We start from the raw sequence: 24,162 nt of genomic DNA, 5'->3' as shown, positions 1-24,162 counted from the left end.
AAATTATTTTGGGGGTTAACATATAATTAATTGGCTGGTGATGAAATTGAGATCAGGAGATAAAATTAAACTGTCCTCGATTCAAAGGAAGAGAACATAATTTAATGTTCATGCATTTTGGAGTAGATTTTGTCCTTTAAATAAATCAGCAGAAGTGACCTCACAGTAGTACAATAACTCCCTGGGCCATGCCAACAGACCCCCACAGGGAGACCCGAATAGCAAAGCTTGATTTGCCCTTATGTTGGTAATAGCAAGCAGGATAGGTAGTGCGAGGTATCAACAACTAATCCAGTAGGGGCTGCAAACTAGTGAGCTTCAATTATTCAATAGCAACGCGATGTTACAGAGTATGTGACAAAAGTAATCATTCTCTATGATTTGATATCGAAGTGGTGTGTCATTACATCAAAGACAGTAAACTCTGTGGTTACGTTTGTCTACTTTGGTTTGGTAGAGGTCTTTCAAATTATGTCATTAACGACCCCGACTGAAAATCCGAATTCCGGTTTCAAAATAAATGGGATCATACAGGGAATGCATTTATTTTTATTTATTTAACTAGGAAAGTCGAATTCTTATTGACAATGACGGCCTATGAACAGTGGATTAACTGCCTTGTTCAGGGGCAGAACAACAGATGTTTACCTCTTCAGCTCAGAAATTCGTTGCTTTCAGTTACTGGCCCAACGCTCTAACCACTAAACTACCTCCCCCCCAAAATATATCTCAATTGCATTCTCCTCGTGTCCTCTCCTTGCCTCCTTCTCAAAACCCATTGGATGAGAAAGCCAGAGGTCCCACCCCTCTGACCTTCTAACTCAAATGGGTTTCGAGAAGGAGAGTACGCGACGAGTATGCAATTGAGATTCTCCCAATGAGAAAAACGTGCCAACATCCCCTGCAGTAAATAAACATATGTTTTCTGGATAACTTTTTTAAATGATTGTGAGTGAATTAAAGTATTTAATGTAATTCAAATTCCCCCCAAAATACACGCATGCATAAATAGCACGTTTTTATTTTTTTACAACAGATGGAGGTAATAATGGTGGGCAAAGTAGCCATAAGTATAGACAAAACAATGTGATGACCGAATTACACCAAACCAAGGTTAACATCAATAATGTGTTTATGAATATTGCTCAATGCGCCTTGCCCACTGTACTCTCCCTTCGAGTACGTTCAGTCTTGACAAAATGGGAAATACAATGTTTGCAGTCCCGCATTGTCTCCACAAGAGAGCAGGACATCTCAACATCAGACACAAGCAAAAAGTATTGAAGTCTGAAGACTATTTAAAGCAGCTATGGACATTTAGTTATCACTTACTCAAAGAAGAGTACATTACTAAAATGTGTTTTTTTTTAAATGAAATATTAAAACTACCATGGCTGTAAATGTCACGATAAATAACATATTCTCATCCAGAAATCCAACAGGGATTTCACATTACAAAGCTCTGTTTCAACAGTTAATAATGAAGTATGATCAATCATTTGTTAACTCTGCAAAGTTGCTTGTGTGAAGTTCTACTGTGTGTGTGTCGGTTAGACATAAGTGCACTTTCATGGCTGTTATCATAAATCACTCAGTAAGGTCACTTCTAGAGATAAAATGACACAATCTGGCATGTTTGCTATGGTTTGTCTTAATCTACCCTGATAATTTATGCACATGACTGATCATTCCTATGCCTACTGTATGTTACAAACATGAGCAGGCTCCTGAGCAGAGACTTCAGTAGGAGTCTGATTAATATACATCTTTTACATTCTAATGCTGGTGAAAACACAGATTTAATGAGTAATTAGGTAAGTAAATATGTTATTGTTGTTCATATATATATATATATATCTCATGATATTTGTGCAAGAGCCATCTTTACAGCTTCATAAACATTAGAAAAATATGTGAGCTCCTCTTCCATTCTCGTCCATGTCCGTTCATATCATTTGGCAATATGCACAAGACACCTTTGAGTGGACGTAAACAATTTAGAAACAAAAGGGTCCAGCAGACAAGAGTATTTGTCTGTCTAGTTTCCATCCATGATATCACACCGTCCATTCACTTACTCTCTAACTGTAATGACCAAGAGGAGACATAGTCCAATGGCTTTTACAATGTCCCATCATGGTGGAGGAGTTTAGCGCTTGTTTAATTGTAAGTATTCTGAGCAGATAAGTGTAGTGGTAGGCAATTTACCTAGGGCTGGTCACGGGATAATAGGGACTCTCATGACATTTCCAGTCCATGAACCATTTGATCCAAAAACGTCCATGAACCATTTGAAGCAGACATACAATAAAATAACACCACCATTGCCTTTTTCTATCCCTCAGTGCACTTTCCCATTCTGCAGCTTTTCCACATTCACCTTTCCAGGAGAACGCAGGACACCAATGCAGCCACGGGCCATTTTATGCATCCACATCACGTTCATAATGTCTAGACAGAAACTGGGGCCCATCCAGGCACAGCGGCCACCAAAGGTCACCCGGTAGAAGGGTTCCGTCCCGTACACGGCATACATCCGGCTGTAGTACAGCGGCATGACCGCTATCCTCACCAGGAAGAAGGATGCAGTCATGGCAATGCCGTTGACCATATTTGGTAATGATCTTTTTGGATAACCAAGCACTTCAAAGAACCAGCTGAAAGATAGATAGTTAGTACAGTTATGGATGGCGACAGAGTTAGATAAGAGTTGAAGATGAACTCACTTTGTAATGGAGTCATGGATATCAACTGGCATTGTTCCAGAAAGGTCACCTACATTACATATATACAGTGCCTTCGGAAAGAGTCCCCAGTATTCAATGACCAGCCCTATGTAAAATGTGTATCACTACACTACAATCCTCCACCATGATGGGAGGGGACATGGTAAAAGTAATTGTACTACTGTCTTGACTTATTCTACATTTTGTGGGTTACAGCCGGAATTCAAAATTATTTCAAATAGATCCCAGGCCCCCATCTACACACAATATCCTATAATGACAAAGTGAAAACATATTTAGACATTTTATGCAATACTTATTTTCAATACATTTGCAAACATTTCTAAAAAAAATATATGTTTTGACATTGTTATTATGGGGTATTGTGTGTGTATATGGGTGATTATTTTTTGTTTGAATTAAAAATTGACACATTTTTTATTTTAACACAACAAAATGTGGAAAAAGTCAAGGGGTGTGAACACTTTCTGAAGGCACATATACCCAGCACTTGTAAGATTTTAAATACAATTCTTTAACACTGCATCTGTATTTTGTCTTTGTTGGATTCAAATCAGGATAATAGTGTACAATTAGAAATGTGACTCAAATGTGTTTAAGTATGAAACATGGGTCTCTAATAATGCTGTCAGATACAAGCTTTTGGCTGGGTGTGTCTGGACTGACTTATTATAAGTAGTTAAACATTAAGGGTCAATACGGTTTCTGAAATGGTTAAAAATGCACTACTACCAACGGCAAAAGCCCTTCTGCAAATACATTCAGGGCACCAAATGGTTACTTTACAAGGTTCCCTCCACTTCCCAGGTAATGTTGTGCGTACGAGTATGCGCACGTGCATGAGTCTATTTGGCATTGAAATTACCTACCGCTGATTCACACAAGGAGTGGAAAGCTCTGCGACCAGACGGAAGTTAGCAAAATAAGGCAACATTCCTATGCTCTAAAAGAGAAAGAACAAAGTGCAAAGAAAATAATGGCAAGAGAAGTACTCACAATAATATTTGAGTTCAGGATAAATCATGATCGTAAACTTACTGTACGATCTCTAAGAAGGAAAAATTGAGGTGCACTTACTGGGGTTATGACACAGTTAATAAACTTGGGTCACAGACATTTTCAAAATGTGTACAAAAAGTGGTGGTGAACATTCCAGCAGTGCATGCTCATACCTCTAAGTACTGGTAAGTCCATACTGTTATTAGGCAACATGTGCTCAATGTACCACAACAGAATCCACTACAGACAAGATAGGAAGGGCCCCCCTTCTGTACCTAGCCAATTGACACAGGCCTGTTCTTTGTTTAGGCCATTTTTTGCATGTACTGTATAGTTAGCATGTTAGACACAAGACTAGGTTAATTGATCACACATTAGGGATGCACGATATGTCGGTGAACATATCGGAATCGGCCGGATATTAAGCTTTTAAAAAAAAAAATGCCAACATCAGTATCGGCCCAATGTCTAGTTTAACGCCGATGTGAAAAACTAATGTCAAGGCTGATGTGTATACCTATATAACGTAGGTACATGATGTAATGATGCAGAGTAATATTTTGTGCTACACGTGCAACACAGCATTCCTAACCTAGCCCACAATGTCTGCTGTGTGGATTGAGCAGTCAACAAGTTGAGCAGTCATTTGAAAGAGTAAGAAAATTAGTGAGACAACTCAAAGGCGAAATCCATTAACGCTAAGATAATGGAATTCATTGCCCTTGATAATCAACCGTTCTCTGTCTTGGGTGATGTTGGCTTTCGCGACTGGTCGAGCACCGGTACACACTAACGTTACCAAGTATGTTATTGTTCAGATGCTGCTCTACCGGAGTTAAACACTGCTATTAGCTTCACGACATACTATGGAATGCCGTTTGGGTCTTTGCGTGTCAAAAAATACACACATCAAATAACACTATTTGACAATAACACTATTTGATGCGGTTATTAAGCTTTAAAATCGACACGTCAAATAACACAGTTCTATTAGAGAATGTTTGTGTTTTGAATATGCACATGCAAGCCATGTGCCACCAATACTATCAGTAGCACTGTCAAAGCTGTACAAAAAAGTCTGCAAACGAGCAAACACCGGCCACAAACGATGCGTTTACAATACCGCGCTGGTAATAAAGGATTATTTGTTTGACCGCAACTTCTGGGGTAGCTAGCTAGCTTTAGGTTGGTACCTAGCTAGCACCAATACAACCAGCCTGAAAACAACGACCAATAGAAACTGCAGTCATTTTCACTATTCTTAGCAATTATTTAGGAATCCTTGTGAGTAAGTATTAGCTAGGTAGCCACTTGTTGTTCATCTATTGAAATTGAACTTCAGTTCATGAAAATAAATAGCTAGCCAGCTACTTAACCCTGTTGCCCAAAGCTAACATTATAAGCAGCCAGCTAGCTTCATCTAACTAGTGAGGGTCGACCGGACTGGGTTATGTGTTGTGAAGCTAGCCACAATAAGGATTAGGCACAATCGTGGAATTTGCGGTTTGCCTTCAAAATAAAAGTGACCCTTTGAAAGTGATGCAGGTCACAATTGGTGGAATCATGCCATATTTAAACTAGGTAATGTTAAACAAGGTTGGATTGTGAAACAATGGAATGGGGTATCAGTCTACTCGGTGACACCCACAGAACACAACTGTGAAGAGTTTATACAAATATTAGCGTTGCAGCTCTTATCATGGGACTGTGACTGTGGGAAATCACCTCCCCAGTCAGCATATTGTGTATTGACATTCATATTGCACTGTACAGCTTTATCTAAGGATTGGGGATCAATGAAATGGGGTAACAGTCTACTCAATACCCAAGATATTTTTTCCCAACGTCCTCCTCAGAGTTATCAGACTCCAAACACATCAATGCAGTATTGTTTTTCGTCTTGAATATTGTTCAATACACATAGGTTGACAATAAATGTGTCTCAATTCACAGTTGTTTCAGAGTCCCGCAATCAGAGCCACGATGCTAATGTTCTCTGGGTGTCACTGAGTAGACTGATACCTCATGTCATTGATCCACAATCCATAGGTAAGGCTGTACAGTGAAATAAGTATGCCCCCAATGCAAATCTAAAAAATAATAATACATCCAGTGTGATTTCAACAGATTTTTGTCAAATTAACAAAAACAATCATCATATTACTCCCGTGCTAGCCTCTCTACACTGGCTTCCTGTTAAGAATAGGGCTGATTTCAAGGTTTTACTACTAATCTACAATGCATTACATGGGCTTGCTCCTACCTTTCTTTCTGATTTGGTCCTGCCGTACATACCTACATGTACGCTACGGTCACAAGACGCAGGCCTCCTTATTGTCCCTATAACATCTAAGAAAATAGTTGGAGGCAGGGATTTCTCCTATAGAACTCAATTTTTAGAGAATGGTCTGCCTATCCATGTGACTGACGTAGACTCGGTCTCGACCTTTAAGTCTTAATTGAAGACTCATCTCTTCAGTAAGTCCTATGATTGAGTGTAGTCTGGCCCAGGAGTGTGAAGGTGAACGAAAGGCACTGGAGCAACGAACCGCCCTTGCTGTCTCTTCCTGGCCGGTTCCCCTCTCTCCACTGGAATTCTCTGCCTCTAACCCTAATACAGGGCCTGAGTCACTTGCTTACTGGTGCTCTTCCATGCCGTCCCTAGGAGGGGTGGGTCACTTGAGTCACTGACGTGATCTTCATGGGTTCGTGCCGTGGGGGAGATCTTTGAGGGCTATACTCGGCCTTGTCTCAAGATAGTAAGTTGGTGGTTGAAGATATCCCTCTAGTGGTGTGGGGGCTGTGCTTTGGCAAAGTGGGTGGGGTTATATCCTGCCTATTTGGTCCGGTCCAGGGGTATCGTCGGACGGGGCCACAGTATCTCCCGACCCCTCCCGTCTCAGCCTCCAGTATTTATGCTGCAATAGTTTGTGTGTCGGGGGGCTAGTGTCAGTCTTATATCTGTATTTATCCTGTCTCATCCAGTGTCCTGTGTGAATTTAAGCATTCACTCTCTCTGAGTACCTGACCCCTAGGACCATGCCTCAGGACTATTTGGCCTGATGACTCTTTGCTGTCCCCAGTCCACCTGGTCATGCTGCTGCTCCAGTTTCAACTGGTCTGCCTGCTGCTATGGAACCCTGACCTGATCACCAGACTGACTACCTTGTCCCAGACCTGCTGTTTTCAACTCTCTAGAGACAGCAGGAGCGGTAGAGATACTCTGAATGATTCGCTATGAAAAGCCAACTGACATTTACTTCTGAGTTGCTGACCTGTTGCACCCTCTACAACCACTGTGATTATTATTATTATTAGACCCTGTTGGTCATCTATGAACATTTGAACATCTTGGCCATGTTCTGTTATAATCTCCACCCGGCACAGCCAGAAGAGGACTGGCCACCCCTCATAGCCTGGTTCCTCTCTAGGTTTCTTCCTAGGTTCCAGCCTTTCTAGGGAGTTTTTCCTGGCCACCGTGCTTCTACACCTGCATTGCTAACACCTGCATTGCTAACCCTAACCCTAACCCCACCTGCATTGCTTTGGGGTTTTAGACTGGGGTTCTGTACAGCACTTTGTTACATCAGCTGATGTAAGAAGGACTTTATAAATACATTTTATTGATTGATTGATTGTCTTTTGTTGATTTTATATAACATTCCAACCTCGTTTAGCATTATCTATTCAATTATGGCATAATTCTAATATTTGTATTCATTTGCATCACTGTCAATGACATACTCTTATTTTGAAGGCTAACTGCAAAGTCCACTATTGTGGCTAATCGTTATTGTGGCTAGCTTCACATAGATGGGTCCGACCACCATTAATTAATCAAATAAGAACTGTTTTATAAATTAGGGTCATTTTAGATGATGACACCTAGTTATATAGTTAGCTAGCTAACTATAGCTACTGAAACAGATTGTCGTTTTTGCTATGTTTGCATCCATGAGCTAGCTAGCTTCTTTTTTTATTTTAATTTTATGACCAGCACTGTAGGTGCACGAGACAACTTTACCAGCATCATAGCATACGTATCGATGAATCGTTGTGACATATGAAATACGAGTGATAGTGTAATAACTAAATACAAAATTCATGAACGCATGAAACTATTATGTGACATGCAGTCACATTCAGGTCTTGATTGGTCAACAAGCTTATTTGACACGTCAAATAGTGTTAGAAAGAAATAGGTTTTGATGATGTTTTACTGGTAATGAGGACATACGTAAATGCCAACAAAATAACTTTTTGGTCAGTGTGGTGCATGTGTGTAACCTTTATTTAACTAGGCAAGTCAATTAAGAACAAATTCTTATTTACATGACGGCCTACCCTGGACGACGCTGGGCCAATTGTGCGCCGCCCTATGGGACTCCCAGTCACGGCTGGATGTGATAGCCTGGATTCAAACCAGGGACTGTAGTGATGCCTTTTGCACTGAGATGCAGTATCTTAGACCTCTGCGTCCATGTGTGTGTGTTAACTATTTAACTGTACTAGAATGCTTAAAATGTCGCAATTTTTGGGGGGCAAGGAAAAGATCGGATATCGGTATCGGACAAAAATGTTATATCGGTGCATCACTAACAGAAACACACACACACACACGTTAGTGGAGGAGAGACAGAAAAAATACATACATAAACAAAACAGAAGTGCAACTAGTGAGAACTGGCACAATTAAAAGCCCCCATCCCAACATTGAAAAAGAGAACAAACACTCTAGAGAAAATAAAAGATGTATGGACTACCTATGTGCATGACATAAGTTAATGTCATTATCAATTTCATAACCTTTACTCTACAATCCATTCTAACATTACCTCAAAAAGGGACCAGTAATTAGCCAGTAGAGTTTACTAAAATAAATCAGTGGTAATTTGGAAATATATGAGAGGTCCCTTTCTTTGTATAGTTGTATAGGTTGTAGGGTTGAAAGGTCAAAACAAGCAAAAAAGGTAGCATGCACCAATCACCATTACAGACCGAGTGAAGAGAAGGCTTCATACAGTATAGACAGAAAATCTACAGGATGGTTTACTGGGACACAGATTAGGCCCAGTCTGGGACTAAAAAGCACTTTCAATGGCGACTCTCCATTGAGCATGTTTTCTAGTCCAGGACTAGGCTGAATGTGTCCTTGGAAACCCGCACTACAAGCCATCACATTCCATGCAAAAAATGGTCCCAATTGTCATCATCGTTAGTCTTAGCAGCCACTGAACCTGATGGCCCAGGCCACCTACACAGGACAGGACCAAGAGGGAACCATCATCTATCTATCTACCTATCTATCTATCTATCTACCTAAACACACTGTTGTCTAGCTTTCGGTGGTACATCAAATAAAGATATGCAATAAATGCAACAAAAACAAAGATTTTCAGTCCAACTAGCTTCCAGATATTTCTTCTGACTCATACATGCACAAAAGACAGTGCAAAGTGTCCTTCCTCAATAAAACTCAAATTGTCAGCCAAATGCCTCGTTTAAACTCTATCCTTAGTGATTTTTATATCATACAGATACAATTGAACAAGCAACATATCAAAAGTGCTTGACAACTGTAGCTACTTACACTGCACCTTCCAGAGAGGGGAGGGAAACAATGTACAGTGTTCCATTACTGGGTAATACTGCAGTAAAACACATTTTGCAATGATTAAAACTGAGTAATAACACTTGTAGCAATGTACCTGTAGGTCAATTACACAGTAACAACACTGTAAATCAAAGTGTTCCAAATACAATGCTGACTAAAGTGGAACTCTACTATTTCATCACTGACCAGACCTTTGTTATCCACTCTAACCCATCCCATCAAACTACATGGCTGTTCACCCTTGGCCCATGTCCCTTCCCCATCTTGCCTGCACATTCTGCTCTGGGTCAGTAAGGAACTCACCAGTACATAGTAGTTAGCATACAGTGCTGCCAGGTGGTGGATTACAAAAAACTTGTCCCCTATCGCCCGCCAAAAGTAACATATGAGCAGCATATCTGCAAGACAGACAAGGGAGATAGCTCACTGTATGGGTCAACATAATCCATGGGAATATGCAAAGTAATACAAGGGTTAGACATGTTTGAAGTGGAGACCCACCTGATAGGAGGTAGCCACAGGTTATGGCCACATTTATTTTCACCAGTGATGGATCTCCCCTATAGGCAAGATAGCACAAAGCACATGTTGAAAATATGATAAGAAAGCATGGTATCAAATATACAAAATATGACTATTCTACCAAGGATTACACACTTAGTAGTCAGGGAGATTCTTACCAGACAGGGTCTTCATTGACTGCATCATCATGAAATAATATGTAGAGACAAAAAAGCCCCACTATCAAGGCGTGCAATGTAGACACAGTTCTAGAAAACACAAAAAAACAGACACAAATACTCATAAAAGCATACTTCCTTAAACGTAACATTTGGCGGCAGCGGTGGGATTCCACACATATGGACAATTCTCTCGACAACGATATTTGAGAGTGTCTACGCTCAGAAATATGCTTAAATTGGGAAAATGATAATACAATAGGTTGTGTGATAGGAGCTTAGATTGATTGAATAGTCAATAACATCATTTCTCAGAGGATCAGATGCTGTACCTGGAGTTCCACTCTATGGTGTGTCTGGGACTGAGACGGTGGTACCCAGGAAAGAACTGAGCAGAGATCCAGGGGCTGACAAAGTGGAACAGACACTGGAACGTCACAAAGCTGGTGGCAGCGATGGACAGGACAAAGAGAGACGGAGAGAAGCTCTCCATGATCACTCGTTACTGAGAGAGATAGAAAAAACAGATAGGGGAATGTGAGTTCATAGAATGTCAAATAGGAGCGTGAGATTTGAAAACATAGAAGTCAAGACTACATCAACTGATATTTTATACTAATACGCTCACTCAGAGAAAGAGATGCAATTAGTTTCTCTCTCAAAAAGGACAGGTGTCAATTATTGGCACCCCTAAAGATACTTATAAATAAAATCTGCATTAATTTTCAACTTTTTAAAATTAATTTCACCTTAAAAAAAAGGTCAAATGCAGCCATGTTTAATCTCTACATCAAAACATTTCTGGGTAACAATTAAGTACCTTACAGTGATTGTTTTAAATGTAAAAAATTATCAAGCAAAAATGAAAATACTGGGGCTTCTTAGCAAAGAGCCATTTCTCATGCAATACCTTTGCTAGGACTGTCTGGGAGTGGTCTAAGTGGGGAGGGGAACATTTTAAAATAGCTGTTATTGGCAGAGAGGTTTGAAACTCTGTCTTAACTAATTTACAACCTGTAACCAAGCAGCCCAAAACAAAATCCTGCCAAAAGAGGCTGACATTTGAGGCAGTCTTTTCAAACAGCTTACAATAAAAGCTCATTATCAGTTTTACAATATCACAGTATTATTCCAAACTCAGTGTGGAAATCAAAAGGTTGGAACTGGTTCAGGGAACAGAACTGAAAACAAGCAAACTTTTTGAGGACCTGAACCCGAAACAAAAGTGACCTACACTGTTCAGGAGCAGAACCGTTATTTTAAAAGCATTGGAACCGGTTAATAAAGTTTTTTACGTTCCAAGCATTTTTATTCCAGCTTTGGCGCTGACTTCTTGAATTCTGAATTCATTTAGACAACCATTTGACTTCGGGTAATTGCCACTTGACTCAAATTACTAAAAGATTCTAACTTGTTGGATCTGAGAAGGGACTCTCCGATATACCGCTTAACTATTGACCAGTTGTTTTGTCGCTTTGCGCCAGGCGCGTGGGTGTTGATGCAAATATATCCAGAAGTGTTCTCCGGAACCTCTCGATTGAGCTCAGCATCTCGACCTTGTTGCGGGCCACTGACACTGCGGTAGTTCAACGGGGTTGAGAGCCACTCTAGACCTTAAGGTTATCCCTTGCTTTCTCTTATGGATGTCTGAATTGACCCTGTGATTTTGCGCCAGGGTGTTGATGCAAATATATCCAGAAGTGTTCTCCGGAACCTCTCGATTGAGCTCAGCATCTCGACCTCGTTGCGGGCAGAGACTCTTCGATATTCCAGTGGGGCAGGGAATCACCAGCGGGTTCTCTCATCCAGTCCAAACTTGAATCTCTCAATTTAGTAAACCGCCGACTTCAAGTCAACCTCTCAGCCAGTAGAGGGGAGTCGCTACTAACTAAATTATAAAAGAACTCTGACCAATTGAAACTCTGCTCCTGATCTCATGGGTCTCCTCGTCATCTCTCAAAGGTAATTAAATAACTATTATAAGCATTTATAATTTTTAATATAGAGATAAGTGTTATCATTGTACCAGGCATTTTATAGAGCATTAAGGCATTTGCATGTTTTTGATTAAGGCTGTGTGTGACCGAGTAACAAATTGTGTATTTTGAAGTGTGTTTGATTGTAAAAGACAAAAAAACAGAGTGTTTTCAAAAATAAACGGTAGTCTTATCCTGTCTCGAGTAAAAGGTTCTCTCAAAGACAGTTAACGGCACGGGAGATAACAACTCTGACACTCCCCGCTACCGGGACACTGGAAACGGGGATCAATGCTCTATGACAGAATGAGTTACCATTAAAAGACAAGGAGGAAGGTGTGTCCAGTAGTGATTCATTTAATTGTCTTATCGATCTAAGTTTTATTTTCCAAGCGATACATAGCCGACGGGCAGAGTAGTGAGACTAAGTTGACTAAAGGTCTTCACACTTTAAACTAGATACATCACAGAGGGGAAATACTAAACCACAGAGAAATCATATAGAGACTGGTAGGACTAGTGCTTAATAACAACTCATGGACCAATTAGTGGTGAAGCAAAGAGTCTAAAGGATAAAGGTGGAGCTAGAGCTAGACCGTTGAGAGTGACAAGGCAAAAGACCTCTCTACGCGGACAACGCTTCGATATAGAAAGAGAGGCAGGGCTACGCGAGCGGTCCTGGTTATACCGAGATAACCTGAAGTATCTATAGTGCCCTGTCCAATCCAGGGAACGGGACGCTAACCACCTCTAGCACCCCGCTGCCGGCCAAGGGGCGGGCTGAAGGTTTCGTATCGCGACACTCTCACTCAGAAATATATTCCAGCATCTGTGGTGAGTTTGCGAGCTTGAAATCTTAGCCAGTGGCTTGCGTAGGGTACCTGCACCTCCTCGCTGAAGCATAGGTTACTGCAGCCTACTGAGGACGTTACAAGCATTATAAAATCAAATAAAATCACATTGGATTCATTAATTACAAAAAGGTAAGACGTGTTAATTATAGTGCTGCTCTGCACACACACAGTTCCTCCATAAAAGCCTCTGTAGGTATAATTCAGATAATTCATGTCATAACAAGATGCCCAGTGATTCAAGGGAAGCTTTCTTCATCCTCCCTTGCGTGCAAAATGTCAGTTGCACCACGCAGTGAGGAGGCAAAGAAAAATCCTGTGGCCAAAGTTGGAGAATTACCGAACTTGGTTACGCCTTCATGTCACCCAAATCCCCAAATCTACAATATTCCATGCCAATAAGCTCTTTGGAAGGGTTGCCAGAAAAAAGCCTTTATTGAGAGCGACCAACACATGTAAACACATGGAGTTTTCTAAACAGCATTGGTACTTGGATTGGCACCGGTGCTCTGGTCAGATGACACGAAAATAGAGCTCTTTTGCCACGCACACCAGTGGTGAGTTCAAAAGAAGGATGCATATGCAGAAAATAATCTTACTTACTGCAAAATATGGTGGTGGATCTTTGATGTTATGGGACTGTTTTGCTTTCATTGGTCCTCGGGCCCATGATAAAAGGTCAACAGATTCATGAACTCCTATTTCAGAAAAAAAATCTGGTTGCCTTTGCCAGGAAGCTGAAAAATCCACTTGCGGCCAGTTCCCAGCAAGACAATAACTCCAAGCACTAATCAAAAACCACAAAGAAATGGTTAACTGACCACAAAATCTACATTTTGCAATGGCCAACTCAGTTTCTGGACTTGAACCCCATTGAAAACCTGTGGTTTGAATTGAAGAAGGCAGTCCATAAATACAGACAAAAGGATATGGAAAGATTCTGTATGGAGGAATGGTCTAAGATCCCTCCCAATGTGTTCTCCAATCTCATTAAACATTTTAGAAAAAGGCTCAGGGCCGTTATCCTCACAATTTATTTCATACAGTCATTTTTGCTCATCTTTATCAAGGGTACCAATTATGTTGAACTGCATGTCATCACCTTCTTCTGCAGTGTCTGACCTCGGGGCCAGGACCCATGCATTTACCACTGGCTGCCTTGAAACAGTGGAGTATTTGCCTATTCCTACATATTATTTGTTGATTTAGCCGCGATATCACGTTAAGTTCATAATCAGTCCATGGGTCAGCCAAAGCCACATCTCATGCACTGCTTCACAATAGATCAGACACAATCTCATTCATGTGGTCATCAGATCAATTGGTGAAGGGGCGTAGTAGATGGCCCTGACCTTCTGTTCACCTGTCATTACTAAAGCGAAAATATTTTACACAAGGATTTATTTGGCGAGAGGCATTTTAGGAGGAAGTGAAACTGTATGGCAAACTGCATTCCTAAAAGTTACTTGAAGCGTTTCTGTATTTCTTGTTTTTTTGAGGTTCTCAATCGTAGAACAACTCAAATTCTGCTCGACTCCCTACTAAGAATAACATGTCCATGTAGAAGTGTGGATTCCTCAAAATGGTGAGAAACATTCCTAGTGCCCTTAAGAAAATCGGTGAATGAATCAAACCTCACCTTTAGCTAACAGGAGTGGGCCGACCAATCATACTTGTAATCAACACTTTGACCGCATCTGGCTCTGTGTCAAAATCGCTGATGGTCTGTAACTAAATACAGGGACACAAGCAGATCCCCCTACATGTCCCCACAGCCCTAAACACCAACCCTCCTCCACAAATGAAAGGAAGCATGGGGAACCTCGCCAAGCTCTCCTCGAGTGTCTGGGTCAGGCAGTTGTTGATCACAAGTGAACCTGTCTCAACTAGCCAATGACTGAGGAAATATAAGAAATTGTGGAATAGCCTAAATTGTGGTCAGACAGAAATCTGAACAGCTGACCTGTTTTAAGATAAAGTAGACATAGCATACTTTTTCAAACTAAAGCACGAATAACTACCGTAGACACCCGAGTACCGTATACTGTAGTACTGGGTTATGAGGCTAGATACTGTATTGACAGCAGTCCATAAGACAATAGCATCACTTAAGTGTGATAATGATAGGCAGACAACTGATACAAGGCAAGCAATATCGCACACCATTGACAGAAGCATACTGTACTTACCCTCAAGTCACTGTCGTAGTTTCTAAGCAATGCTATTCCCCCGAGTAGAGGTGCTTACATGGAGTAACTTGCACTGGCAATGACACCCTATAACCGTCCCGTCAACGTGCGCTACAGGAGTGTGAGTAAGGACAAGTGCATTTCAAGGGGAATACCATTTCCGAATATATAAATATCCCCCGTGATGTCGAAACCCAGGTTGTGTACAAGAGAGTACCCGTAAAACTGGTTGCCCAACATATTTAGGAAGAATGACTCTACATCGCAACGCAGGCTGTGTAGAACTACAATAGGAGTTGTTCGCTATACGGACAACCGCTTTACACCTCGGCTGAGATTTTTATATTGACTAAAAGGTAAACGCGTAAAACTGGTAGCGCGAAATATTTGGGCTGAAATGACTAGAATGACTTCAGCATTTTGTTCATGCAGGAGAAAATGTAAACAATCCTGTTTTATGACTCTTTTGCTTTATCTAGTGACGCTGTCAACTTACCTTGTTTTTCACATAGTCACGCAATGGCTTTGAAATAGCCTAATCATAACGCTGCGTTTCCATATTTTAAAGAAAACTGATGCTCAAGTTAATACAAGCTAGCTATATTTGGAATGACTAGGCCTATTCCTTTGTGGCTTTTTTCCCCCGAAAAGATTTAGCCTAAGCCTGTTTTGAAAGCCACTGTTAGGCGATGAATTCATCTGATGTTTGACAGTTGCACCCAGATGTGGGAGGTAAGCTACTTCTTGTTTTTTTTTTAACAATAGTTTTTACAGTCTATTGTCTTCTAAAGTCAGATATCTATCTTCCTCCCTCCATTTCGCACCTCTCCCTGTAAGTCGCTTCTTCCTCTTCTTCTTCTTTGGTGGATTTTTTAAAATGGAGGTTGGCAACCAACTTTAATGTGCATTACCGCCACCAACTGGACTGGAGTGTGGACCAGAAACAGGGAAGGCTCCGACTATAACTCTTTAACAAAAAAATGGATTCAGCCACAAACATATTCAGCCTGTTCCCACTTGACACGTGTCCAAACTGGTTACAATTCTGGCATTGCAGTGGATTGTACACAAACGCTCTCACGGCATATTTTATATACCCCAACTTTACATGCGTCGGTAGCTCTTCCTAAAACATCCGTAATGTCCGTGTGCGTATTTTGTGACGAAACATATTGTTATAATCTCAGAGTTAAAATGTACATACATTATTTTTTGTAGAGTTTCCTATTGGTCGATTCCAGTTGCGGCCGGAGCCGTTTATCATGAGGCAGGACAATCATTTTTTTCATGAGCATGGCCTTATTTCTATTACAGCATGATGGATGACTGTCATTCATATTCCATTCAGCTCAATGTAACACATCGATAGGTTTTCCCTATACCCATCATGAGTTTGCTACAAACTAGCCTATTAATTAAAGTTTACAATGTAGGTGCACACAGGTTGGGAGAAAAAAATGTAGATGACAGACTGTATCCTGATGACAGATCCTCAACACAAAACTTGCAGAACAATACGAATCTTTTGTGAAATTCACACAAGACCAGATCATGCGAAGATACGGCGCAAGGCCTGCTAGGTATGTCTCTTGAATTCCCCATCGATGAGGTACCAGCTTTTCTCACAAGATGGCTGCTCTTCTACTGCCCCTTCCTCCACTAGATTTGTGAATTTTGGACAGACAGTGGCACATTCAATACCGCCTTGCACACTCTTGCCTGCATCTAGCTTATCCAGGGTGTAATCATTAGTCCAACAGTTAGTCTAAAATTCTGATATTTTTTATCCCTGCTTCCGTTTAATAAACGTTTTGCAACAGATTCGGCGGAATGAATACTCTGATCACGCATAAACACAGTTCACTTTCATAGCACCCACATTGTATTCCTTCTCTCCTCAATGCACTCTCCTCCTCTCACATTTTCCCTTCGTTTGTGGACTTCAATGAACAACACATCAGCTGTATGTCACCAGCCGAAAAAAAACTTTCCAAGCCAAACCATGCCATAACCACTACACACAGCCTACACCGTTGTCCCCATATTTGCTAAAGTAGCGTCCTAGTCAACATAGCTAATAGAACTAATGCGCAAGTAAATCCACTACAATCATTAACGTCACAGTGTATAGTCAGTAAGCAGTTATACCTTGACTTGGAAGAGTTCCGGTGTTGTGTTGGATAGTCATAGCCAGCTAGCTAACATAGCATACCTCTGTTTGAGCCAGGTGTTCGAGTAGCTAAACTAGCCAGCTGCATTTGCTAGCTAAGTAAGTGAAACTGAAAGTGAAAACATTTGAAAATCTCTCTCTCTCTCTCTCTTGCTTCTTCATTTTTGAAGAAATGAATTTGTTGAAAACAGTTCAACTATTGTCTTTCTCTCTCTTTTAGTCAACTAGTCACCACATTTTATACACTGCAGTGCTAGCTAGCTGTAGCTTATACTATCATTACTAAATTAATTCTCTGACCCTTTGATAGGGTGGACAACATGTCAGTTCATGCTGCAAGAACTCTGATAGGTTGGAGTACATCCTCCGGAAGTTGTCATAATTACTGTGTAAGTCTATGGAAGGGGGTGCGAACCAAGAGCATCCCAAGCCTCAATGTAGCAAGAGGAGAATGGAAGCTAGTTGTCCTCCAACTACACCATGGTGCTACCAAACAGAATGCTGTTGAGGCTACTGTAGACCAATTTAAAACAGTGTGTTTTAATTAATTATTTGGTGACTATATTTAGTATAGGTTTATCTAAAAATGATAACTTTTTCAATGTTTTACATTTTTTTTTAAATTAAATTCACTGAGAAGGATGGTCCTCCCCTTCCTCCTCTGAGGAGCCTGCTCCACTGGTCGGTTTCGGAGTTTCCAAGTTTTTAGTTGTGTTGAACGTGGAAATAAGAACCGTGTGGAGTATCGTACTACTTTACTGTATGCCATTCACCCATAGCATGTCATTGAACCAGTCATATAAGTAAACAGTGTTGTGGGAACGCTAATGCCACAATATGACCAACATATTCAGTTGCTCTCTTGTCCTCTATCCAGTTGCTAGTCGACTTGATAAAGGACCAGACAACCCCCAGTGAATCCTTGTGCTCTCTGGAGCAACTGTCTACTTCTGATGTGTTGCAACAGCTACTCATGATTAATGTAAAAATAATAAACTGGGGCTGATATGCTTGATCCCTTCTTATTACAGCTTTCTGCTCCATTGATTGCGGAAGCATTAACACATATTTTTAACTTGACAATTATATCAAGTACTATCCCTAGAGTTTGGAAGGCGGCCCATGTACTTCCTCTACATAAAGGTGGCGACCAGAGTGATTAAAATAATTATCGTCCCATTTCCAAACTGTCTTGCTGTCACGCCCTGGCCTTAGAGATCCTTTTATGTCTCTATTTTGGGTTTGGTCAGGGCGTGAGTTGGGGTGGGCATTCTATGTTGTGGGTTCTATGTTTTCTTTTCTGTGTGTTTGGCCAGGTATGGTTCTCAATCAGAGGTAGCTGTCTATCGTTGTCTCTGATTGAGAACCATACTTTTCCCACCTGTGTGGTGTGGGTAGTTATTTTCTGTTTAGTCTGTTTCGCACCTGACGGAGCTGTTTCGGTTGTTCTTTTGTTGTTTTGGTTATTCAGTGTTCAGTTAAATAAAGATGATGAACATGTACCACGCTGTACCTTGGTCCTCACCTTCTTCCACCAATGGCCGTTACACTTGCCTGGCAAAAATCCTGGAATCATTGATTAATACTCAGCTTAGATCCCTTTTAACTGCTACATTTTTTCTGAATGTAAAACAGTCAGAGTTCAGACTAGGTCATAGTACCATCTCTGCTACCTCTATGGTTTTAAATTATGTCATAAATTGTTTAGATACGAAGAAATACCATGCTTCCCTCTTCATTGACCTGTCCAAGGCATTCACACTGTGGATCACACCTTAATTATTCACAAACTCTCTACGATTGGCATAGATCGGGCTGCTTGTAGCTGGTTTGAGAATTATTTAAAAGACAGATCAGTGTGTACTTACTGATGGCGTTAAATCAGGATTTCTAAACATAACAAAAGGTGTCCCACAGGGTTCGATTCTTCGTCCAGTTCTTTTCACTATTTATATTAACAGCATTGGTCTATTTGTACAAAACTGTAACTTTCATCAAGAATGCAGATGACACTGTTGTATATGCTACTACACCTATGGAGGCTCAGGCTCTGACTCTTCAATCTGCTTTTACTACCTTGCAGAAAGCCTTGGTTGACCTGTAGTTGGTACTAAATGCTGGTAAAACCAAGTACATGTTTTTTTGCCAAATCATGTAACTGATTTGTGTATAACTATGTTAAATGGTGGCCACATTGATTGTGTCCCCGCCTATAAATATCTGGGCATCTGGATTGATGAAAAGCTATCTTTTAAAAAGCATGTTGACAAGTTAGTCAAGAAATTAAGAATTAAGTTGGGATTATTCTATAGGAATAGGGCTTGCCTTTCATTAAATAGTAGAAAACAGATAATTCAGTCTACATTTATTCCTGTTATAGATTATGGCGATATTATATACATAAATCCGGCTACAGTAAGTGTTTTGAAGCCCTTGGACATAATTTATCACAGTGCACTTTGTATTATCACATCTGACAGTTTTGACACTCACAACTGCATCGTTTATCATAAAGTTGGTTGGATCTCACTAAAAACGCATAGGTCACATCATTATTCTGTTTTTGTTTATAAAGCCTTGCTCAATAAACTTCCAATTTACTTAACATCATTGTTGAAATATAGAAACTCAGAACACTACACTAGATTTCAAGATTGGTTATTTAAAGAGACTCCACGTGTATCCACAGAGTTGGGTAAATCTGCCTTTTCCTACCAGGCCCCAATCATGTGGAATAATCTCCAAGCAACGTTTCATTTGGATATGTTGTTGTCTCTGGGTCAGTTATGAAGAAAGACTAGGAATTTTTATATTGATACATGTGTTTGTTTGATTGTTTCCATACTATTTGCGATTTAATTTAATACATGTTGTGTTTTAAATTGTGAATAATTGTATTTTCTGTATTGTTCCCAGGGCACATTTGCAAATGAGGCCTGGGCTCAAAGTGTTTACCCTGGTTAAATAAAAGTTCATACAAAATATAGCTGTTTACAATCACCACTAGATGGTGGGATTCCCTTTCTGTTTTTCACCTGCTTTATTTCACCAACACAAGTGTTTCCCACCGACGGATACAGTATTTACACGTTCTTGAGTAGTCTCAAGGCAAGCTGAGGAATTCTAACATGACATGACTAGCTTATGTGATATTATATCAAATTAAAGTACAACAACACTCATAATGTGTTGCTTCATGTGTGATTAATAGGCTACTGTATGCATGATTTCCTTCATCAATTAGGCTACCTGAGGTTCCTCTACGTAAGTGAATATGATTTGAACATGGTTTAATATCCAATGTTATGCCATGAGCTGAAGTATATGACTACTCATTAATCTAGCCGATGGTTTATACTCACAAAATAAATATGTTCCGTTACAAAACAAATCAGCATTCCAAGAGGCTAATTACTAATAGCATCAACTGGCTTACAGTATTAATTCAGAAGCCTTGATTTGTTCTGGATAATATTTAACCAAACTAATTCCAAAAAATCTCTCTCTGCATGTTCCGTAATAACAATATTACAAAAACTCTGCATGTTCTACAGGCCAACCGCTTTGAGGATAATACAGTGCCACCAACACGGCCCGTTGCAATGGACTGTGGGCTCTCCTTCTCCCTGGCAGACGGGAATAAGACATTTATACGTGTTAAACCTCGCAAGGCTGCCGGTCCAGACGACATCCCCAGCCGCGTCCTCAGAGCATGCGCAGACCAGCTGGCTGGTGTGTTTACGGACATATTCAATCTCTCCCCATCACAGTCTGTTGTCCCCACATGCTTCAGATGGCCACCATTGTTCCTGTACCCAAGAAAGCAAAGGTAACTGAACTAGATGACCATTGCACTCACTTCTGTCATCATGAAATGCTTTGAGATGCTTGTCAATGATCATATCACCTCCACTTTACCTGTCACCCTAGATCCACTTCAATTTGCTTACTGCCCCAATAGGTCCACAGACGATGCAATCGCCATAACACTGCACACTGCCCTGTCTCATCTGGACAAGAGGAATACCTATGTAAGAAAAGAATGCTGTTCATTGACTACAGCTCAGCATTCAACGCCAGAGTACCCACCATAGTACCCGTCTGGCTGCATAACCGCCTGGCACGGCAACTGCATCGCCCACAACCGCAAGGCTCTCCAGAGGGTGGTGCGGTCTGCACAGCGCATCACCAGGGGCAAACTACGTGCCCTCCAGGACACCTACAGCACCTGATGTCACAGGAAGGCCAAAAGATCATCAAGGACAACAACCACCCGAGCCATTGTCTGTTCACCCCGCGACCATCCAGAAGGCGATGTCTTTACAGGTGCATCAAAGCTGGGACCCGAGAGACTGAAAAACAGCTTATATCTCAAGACCATCAGACTGTTAAACAGCCATCACTAACACCCAGAGGCTGCAGCATACATACAGACTTGAGATCATTGGCCATTTTAATAAATGGATCACTAGTCACTTTAATAATGTGACTTTAATATGTTTACGTATCTTGCATTACTCATCTCATATGTATATACTGTATTTTATACCATCTATTGCATCTTGTCATTGCTCATCCTTATATTTATATGTATATTTTATTATTCCATTCCTTTACTTAGATGTGTGTGTATTGGGTAGTTGTGGAATTGTTAGATTACATGTTAGATATTGCTGCACTGTCGGAACTAGAAGCACAAGCACTTTGCTACACTCACAATAACATCTTGCTAACCATATGTATGTCACAAATCCAATTTGATTTGAACCTGTTATTACTGTAAATGGGGCCACACATCTGATGAAGAACATCGGATGAAGTGTTACCTTAATTGTGAGAGCTAATTACTCAAATTACTTAACGAATACCTCTGAATGCCTCAGCTAAGATTTGCAAAGAGGTTTAGAAAGTGTAGATCAATCACAATACTTTTTAATGGTTGTCAAACCTTTTAAATGTTTAAATGTTTAATGGTCATGGTACAGAGGACTGAATGAAAAGTGTATTGTGAAAGTCAAGGAAATTACCCCATTGAAATGACATAAATTGTATTACTTATCTTGCCTATTTAAAGGTTATTGTCTCCATGTATAGATATACTGTAAACAGTGAGATGTTAACATTGAATTAGACTTGACTGGGCCTTTTAATCCTTGTGATTCATTAAGAAGCATTCCTCTCTCTCTATCTCTCTCTCTCTCTCTCTCTCTCTCTCTCTCTCTCTCTCTCTCTCTCTCTCTCTCTCTCTCTCTGTGTTTTTTGCTCTCTCTGTCTCTGTCTCTTGCTCTCTCTCTTTCTTTCTATCTTTGTCTTTCTCAGATGTCTAGGCTAAGGGGAAAGTATTTGTCTGAGCTTTACTGCATGTCTACTCTACATAGGTCAGGTTCAACAAAGGGGTTCTCATTAGCAGTGTGTAGCACCACATCTCAGTGTAATCTGCTGATACAGGACCTCAGTCACCATTCTATAGAGTGTTTTTGAGTCAGATTCTCCATATCTAATAGGGCTCCAACTCCATGTTTGTTTGGAAGGAAACCATACATGACAGAGGGGGCCAAGAGTCACAGATGGGGAGTGTGTACAATTAGTTGGGAGGAGTGGGATGGTTGGGTCACCACGACGGAGAGGGAAAGTTGGTGGGGAGGGAAAATTCACATCTATTCTTTCCTCTAGTCGACCTGAAACTTTTGAAAAGTGTGGGGCAAATGGCCACATAGGTGATAAAAAAATGCCTTTTAAACACATTGAATACATCTAGTCCTGAATCTGGGCGGATTTCTTGTTCAGTTTCTAGTAAATCATGCATGACAGTAGGAGCCAATGTCCATAGCTGGGGAGAATTCCGAGTTGGGATGAGTGGGATGACGGGCTCACCGCATAGGAGAGGGAAACTTGGCACTCCCAGATATGTGATGACCATACAAGGGCATTTGAATGAGATCATGAGATAAGTACTTCAAGTACCGGTACATTAATCCCAAGAGGCCCAGACATGGTGAGTACTATATTTGTTGCCTGACGACTGAAAATGAATTATTTGGCTACTCTATGTTCGCTACATACTTCAGTCTAAGACTGCCATCGCTGAAGTTTTTTGTAGTGACATCAAAATAATGGGTGTTGTACAAAACAAAGTCATCAGTGATTGGATCATCTCTAACCAATCAGAATATCAAAGCCAATGGCAAATTTTAGAATGCCGCTTTACCCACTTGTGTTCTGGCTCTGGCCCAACCCATCGGTTTCTGGGACAAATCAGAATGGTTAGAATGTGTTTGCATTCTAGAAATCATCGGGAAATATTCAGATCCAGTATTCAGATCCAGACTCACGGAGGGAGTTCTATTAATCTGAGCTGTGGTGCACTGGTCTGTGGCCTGTGACGTGAACGGGCAAAAGCGGTGAGGGTGGAGCACCCTTCTCAAATGGAACAGTAATCTGCGCTGCTCGGCCATGTTGTCAACAAGGCAGCATGGTGCATCGTCCAGAAACATACAACATATATTTCCATAAAACTAGTTTTCATTGGTAGGCAGAAAAAGCATTTTTATCAAAAGCAATCACTTTCGCAATTGAAAATACAGATTCCTTCAGACTACTCCACGTGGTTAATCTAGCCTAGGCTAGAGTTGACTTCACTGTGGGCTTTGAATGGGGCACCTGGCTTACACCCAGGAGGCAGCCCGGGTTCCCCCCAAAATAATTATAATCCTAAATAAATCCAATCACTTTTCCCTGGTGCAAACTCCTCCCATGAGTGTAATATGGTCCAGATAATCAAATCCCCTCATTACGGAGCAGAAACTAATATATATGGGCATGGCATAGCATTTGGCCTGAGCAAGGAGTTTGGGTCGCCAGGCAACTATCTTTTCCTACAGTGGGAGCTATTCTCACGCTGGGAAAAATGGGAAATTGTGTTTTATTTTACTGGGT

The 24,162-nt window shown here is 40.8% G+C and overlaps 1 protein-coding gene and 1 long non-coding RNA gene across 5 annotated transcripts; one reads left to right on the top strand and one right to left on the bottom strand.

Moving 5' to 3' along the window:
* Positions 1–1,005: 1,005 nt before the first annotated feature.
* LOC118402230 (TLC domain-containing protein 4-B-like) lies at positions 1,006–17,418 on the bottom strand. 4 transcript variants are annotated; one of them, XM_035800262.2, is made up of 7 exons: positions 17,205–17,418; positions 10,373–10,545; positions 10,041–10,130; positions 9,862–9,920; positions 9,664–9,758; positions 3,617–3,690; positions 1,006–2,657 (listed from the first exon to the last, which is right to left on the bottom strand). In XM_035800262.2, exons 2-7 carry the CDS (start codon positions 10,531–10,533, stop codon positions 2,342–2,344), a joined length of 795 nt encoding a protein of 264 aa, XP_035656155.1. In that variant the 5' UTR covers positions 10,534–10,545; positions 17,205–17,418; the 3' UTR covers positions 1,006–2,341. The 4 variants fall into 4 exon arrangements, with proteins under 4 accessions (XP_035656155.1, XP_035656154.1, XP_035656152.1 ...); XM_035800261.2 differs by lacking the exon at positions 17,205–17,418 and adding an exon at positions 15,881–16,002; XM_035800259.2 differs by lacking the exon at positions 17,205–17,418 and adding an exon at positions 15,553–15,923.
* A 3,366-nt stretch (positions 17,419–20,784) lies between these two features.
* On the top strand, positions 20,785–22,353 carry LOC127911121 (uncharacterized). Its single transcript, XR_008077629.1, has 2 exons — positions 20,785–21,055; positions 21,188–22,353. It is a non-coding gene; the product is annotated as an uncharacterized LOC127911121 (long non-coding RNA).
* The last annotated feature ends 1,809 nt before the right edge of the window (positions 22,354–24,162 follow it).

Source organism: Oncorhynchus keta, chromosome 23 (genome assembly GCF_023373465.1).
Source record: "Oncorhynchus keta strain PuntledgeMale-10-30-2019 chromosome 23, Oket_V2, whole genome shotgun sequence".
In the NCBI taxonomy this organism is placed as follows: domain Eukaryota; kingdom Metazoa; phylum Chordata; class Actinopteri; order Salmoniformes; family Salmonidae; genus Oncorhynchus; species Oncorhynchus keta.
Note: the sequence above shows the minus strand (reverse complement) of the source record. Positions and strands in the feature narration are given on the sequence as shown.